This window comes from Lactuca sativa, chromosome 4 (assembly GCF_002870075.4).
Source record: "Lactuca sativa cultivar Salinas chromosome 4, Lsat_Salinas_v11, whole genome shotgun sequence".
Taxonomy (NCBI): Eukaryota; Viridiplantae; Streptophyta; class Magnoliopsida; order Asterales; family Asteraceae; genus Lactuca; species Lactuca sativa.
Window position 1 is genome coordinate 182,125,421 of NC_056626.2, and position 5,027 is coordinate 182,130,447.

Below are 5,027 nucleotides of genomic sequence, written 5' to 3' on the forward strand. Positions count from 1 at the left end.
AGAACATTCTATGAAGTTTAAATCTCAAACAACCAAATCTTTGTCATAGAATCTTAATCAACATGATCAAACAAAGAAGTTTCCTACATCTCAATCTTCAAGGAATTTTAGAATCCACAATCAACAAAGGTTTTCACAAAATCATTTTTCAAAACAAAATTCTTTTACACAACAATCATTGAATTTTCAAAATCGATTTTCTTCGAAAACAAGTTATCACTAAAATGATGCAATTCAAAAGTTTGAAAATGTTCGAACAAAACCAAATATAAAATTCACTCCACAATAACCAATTTTTCCGAATCTATCTGTGAAATAACCTTCGAAAGTTTCATACATAAAGTATCATTCCGATATGAACAGCTTAGATCATTGGCTTGAAGGAAAAACTAAAATCTCTCAATCTGGAAAATTTTCTCAACAACAAATAAAAGATGCCTGTGAGAAATATGTGAATGAATCTTTAAGTGGAAGCTCTTCTGCGAAAGGTTCAACTCCGTTTGTTCAAACTTGGAGACCAATTTTGAAAGTGAAGAAATTTGAGAATCTAACTGAGAGGAAAAAGTAGAATGTCAGTGACAATCCTAAATCTTCGAAAGTTTATGTTTTTGCGACTTTAACTCATGATGTGGACATAATTGATAGTTTCAAATCAAAAGTTCAAAATTAGGTCTTAAGTTCAAGTTTACGCTCTGTTTTTCAATCTAATCACCAAGGACCCAAGCAACCTTGGGTACCTAAAATTTTTCATTAATTGCACGTTTTGTGTGACAAGCAATATGATGAAAAATGGTATATTGATAGTGGTTGCTCGCGTCACATGACTGGAAAGAAGGAAAATTTACGAGACTTCAGAAATTTGGATAATGCAGGAGTCGTGAAGTTTGGAAACAATCATAAATGTCAAGTGAAAGGTTGTGGTAAAGTCATGAATGGGAAGTTTACAGTCAGCCGAGTTGCTTATGTCGAAGGTCTTCAATATAAAACGGTAAGTGTTTCGCAACTTGTTGTAGGCACTGGCAATCAAGTGTTGTTCAATGAAGAAGGATGTATTATTTCAAATGTCGAAACAAAAGAGGTTTTGTTAAAATCTAAGAGACATGGTAACATGTTCACTCTTGATATCAAACCAATTGTTGGGAAACCTTCAGTGTGCTTACTTTCGAAAGCTCCAACAGATGTTAGCTGGTTATGGAATCGAAGTCTTTCTCATTTGAATTTTTGAAATCTAAACAAATTGGTGGTAAACGATCTTGTTCAAGGTTTACCTGTTTTAAAATTTGACAATGATACCTTATCTGCAACTTGCGAATAAGGAAAATAACATCGTCAAGGGCATCCAATTGTCATAGATTCGAACATTGTTGAACCGTTGGAACTTCTTCATATTGACTTATGTGGACCATCAACTGTTGAAACACTCAATAAGAAATGGTACATTTTAGTCATTGTTGATGATTTCTTCCGATTCACTTGGGTTTGTTTTCTTAGGTTGATGATTTTTCCCGATTCACTTGGGATATTCACATAATTCGGTTGCATATAAAGTATTGAATAAACGAACAAGAAAAGTGGAAGAAACATTTAATCTTACGTTTGATGATTATTATGTTAAAAGAGTTGAAAAATGCTTTGAAAAACATCCAATTATTAATGAATCAAATTATGAATCTACAAATGTTAATTCAACATATTTTGATTATGATTTAATTTTTGGTGTTCCTGATAGGGTTGCTGATGTTGAAGTTAATGTAGCAGACAATCGAATATCTGAAGCATCAAAGCATTCTGAAAACTCGACATTAACACAAGAAAGTTCAGATTTTAACTCAACATCAAATTCTCCTAGAATTGTCGAAAGTATCGCAAATGATCAAGTTGAGGGGGAGTACTTGCATTCAACTTCTCAAGTTGAGGGGGAGCATTCTTTTGCGGGGGAGAATAAGAGAATGAATGGAGATGTCGAGGGGGAGCATATTCATACAAATATGTGGAATGTGAATCAAGATGAATTTTTTCTTGACTCAACTGATAATGTTTCTGTTGCAAGTTAAAAATGATGAAATGTATGAAGATGCACCATTGGATTTTGATCCAGCATATCCACCACTGGAAAAATGGACATGAAATCATCCAAAAGAACAAGTCATTGGAAATCCACATGATGGAGTATTGACAAGAGCCCAAATCCGTGCAAAGAATGAGACTCTAGGATGTTCGAATATTTTTGGCCTATGCAGCTCACAAGGATTTTGATGTATATCAAATGGATGTCAAATGTGCTTTTCTCAACGGAAAACTTGAATAAACAGTTTATGTTGAACAACCTCTAGGTTTTGTAAATGAAGAATATCCTGATCATTGTTATATCTTAGATAAAGTTGTTTATGGGTTAAAACAAGCACCAAGAGCCTGATATGTAACTCTTACAAATTTCTTAAAACAATCGACATTTAAACAAGGATCAGTTGACCCAATGTTGTTTCGAAAGACAGTTGGGAATCATCTAATGTTTGTTCAAATTTATGTTGATGGTATTATTTTTGGCTCCACTGGCCCTGCTTTGTCTACTGAATTCAAAACTTTAATGAAAAGTCAGTTTGAGATGAGTATGATGGGAAAAATTAACAATTTTCTAGGGTTAAATATTAGTCAAAGCAGAGAAGGTATATTTATCGATCAAAAAAAATATACCAAGAATTTGCTTGAAAAGTTTGGATTGACGAATAGAACAAAGTTAAGAGTACCAATGGCAGTTGGAACATGGCTTACACCTTCGTTAGATAAACCTGTTGTTGATCTTACTATATACAGGAGCATGATTGGTTCGTTGCTTTATCTAACTGCAAGTCGACCTGATATCATGTTTTCTGTTTGTAATTGCTAGGTATCAAGAAAATCCCAAAGAACTTCACTTAACTGCTGTGAAAAATATTTTTTGTTATCTCAAAGGAACAATTTCGTTAGGATTGTGGTATCCTTCGAAATCAGGCTTTTTCATTCAAGCATACTCAGATTCAGATTTTGGAGGTTGCAGTCTTGATAGAAAAAGTACAAGTGGCGGATGTCAATTGTTAGATGGGAAGCTTGTTAGTTGGCAATCGAAAAAGCAAACTTGTGTTGCAAATTCAACTGCTGAAGTAGAGTATGTTGCGGCTATTGCTTGCACTTCTCAAATCATATGGATCCAAAGTCAATTGCGAGATTATGCAATAAATATGAAAAAGATTCCATTGTGTTGTTATTCTCAAAGTGCAATACACATTTGTCATAATCCAGTACAACATTTAACAATGAAACACATTGCACTTCGTTATCATTTCATAAAAGATCATATGGAAGATGGAAATGTCGAAGTTCACTTTGTAAAGACAATTGATCAGCTAGCTGATATCTTTACAAAGCCCTTGGATGAAAAGTCATTTGTTAGAATTTTAACACGTTTGGGAATGATAGAAACAAGTTCTGTTCCAGGCCAAATTTCGAAAGAATGAAAAGAAGGTGTTGAGGACAAGTGTCAATTCAGAGGTAATGGTTAATCATTTAGAGGTTGCTAGGGTTAATCATTTAGAGGTTACTGTTCATATTCATCACTTAGACACGCTTCGCTTTCGACATCTAGAATGAAATTTTTTTGCAATTTTGGTACATTTAAATTTTTGAAATTTCTTTGTTATTTCTTTTCAAAAATCAAAAATCTCAAAAATGTTTTCGTTATTTGTTCTTTGTTTTCGAAAAATCAAAAATCTCAAAAATATTTTCGTTATTTGTTCTTTGTTTTCGAAAAATCAAAAAATCTAAAAAATATTTTCGTTATTTGTTCTTTATTTTTGAAAAATCAAAAATCTCAAAAATATTTTCGTTAGTTGTTCTTTATTTTCGAAAAATCAAAAATACCAAAAATATTTTTTTCTTGTTTATTTTTCTGAAAAATCAAAAATCACAAAAATATTTTCTTCTTTCTTTTCGAAAATATAAAATCTAAAAAGATTTTTGTTTTTTGTAGTTTGTGTCTAATTAGTTCATGCAGATTAAAATGAAGATTTTGAAGAATCATGCTTATAGTTTTGGGGTCAGGTATTCTTTCGACAAACTTTAAACTAGTTAGGCTATCCCTAGAAGAATGATGCAGCATGTTCACTCAAGCCTCCATTGACTCAATGTGTATTTTCGAAAGCCTTAATGAAATTTTTTTTCGAATTAGGTTGTATTCACATTAGTCCCTGAGCTACCTTACTCTTCTCATTGGAGTTAAGAGTTTACTGCTTGGTCCATAGATAACAGAGGTACAATCGCTTCGAAAACCAGTCTTTTTCATCCTAAATTTCTAACACATTCACACACAAAGACGTATGTCCAAGAGATCTTTGATCGAAACCAATCAAGATTTAGACATATAAAACATTTGTGTTTATGATCTGGATTCATGAGGCCGTGATGAAAGTGAAACCCAGTAATTTGAAAACTTTTAAGGAATTAACAGGGAACTTTGTTCCAGATTTTCACGAAACATTTGTTTCAGTACCCATTTTTTGAAACTCAAAATCATATTCTTACGTTATGAGTGATCTTGATCAAATGTTCGAAACCCATGACATTTATTTCTCAACAGGATCTAGCTGAAAAGTTGTTGAATATGATTTATGTTTGAGTATCATTCATTATCTTTGTCACATTAAAAGTTTTCCAAAGCATACTTGTCACTGACTACACTGGTCAAACAATTAATTTAGGTTACAATTGATCACACTTATGTTTAGTGCTGAAATGTAAAGAAATTCCTAATCACCCATAAAGCCGTTTATAAGAAGCCCTTCGATACTTATTTACAAGTATTCGATTGTAGTTCATCCGAAACCACACAAGCAGTTGATTATCTCTCTTGATAATTAACGAAGCAATCTTTGGTTGGGATTTAACTGCCTTTATGTTGAAATTTTATTTTCGACATCACAGATCCAATTTTTTTTTATTGCTTCTTATCCTATTTCATTGGCACACTGCAGTCACGAAATCCTTGAGGTTCT

At 32.6% G+C, this 5,027-nt stretch overlaps 1 protein-coding gene across 1 annotated transcript; it reads left to right on the forward strand.

The window, feature by feature from the left end:
- Positions 1–2,749: 2,749 nt before the first annotated feature.
- On the forward strand, positions 2,750–4,021 carry LOC128133556 (uncharacterized mitochondrial protein AtMg00810-like). The gene is made up of 4 exons (XM_052771041.1): positions 2,750–2,876; positions 2,992–3,278; positions 3,457–3,528; positions 4,007–4,021. Exons 1-4 carry the CDS (start codon positions 2,750–2,752, stop codon positions 4,019–4,021), a joined length of 501 nt encoding a protein of 166 aa, XP_052627001.1.
- The last annotated feature ends 1,006 nt before the right edge of the window (positions 4,022–5,027 follow it).

Excerpts from the sequence above, each read along its gene's own strand:
- LOC128133556 (XM_052771041.1), top strand. The coding sequence starts at position 2,750 with ATGGCAGTTGGAACATGGCTTACACCTTCGTTAGATAAACCTGTTGTT. Across the intron at positions 2,877-2,991 it reads TGATATCATGTTTTCTGTTT|GCTTTTTCATTCAAGCATAC; the intron begins GTAATTGCTAGG and ends CTTCGAAATCAG. Across the intron at positions 3,279-3,456 it reads TACACATTTGTCATAATCCA|AAACAAGTTCTGTTCCAGGC; the intron begins GTACAACATTTA and ends TGGGAATGATAG.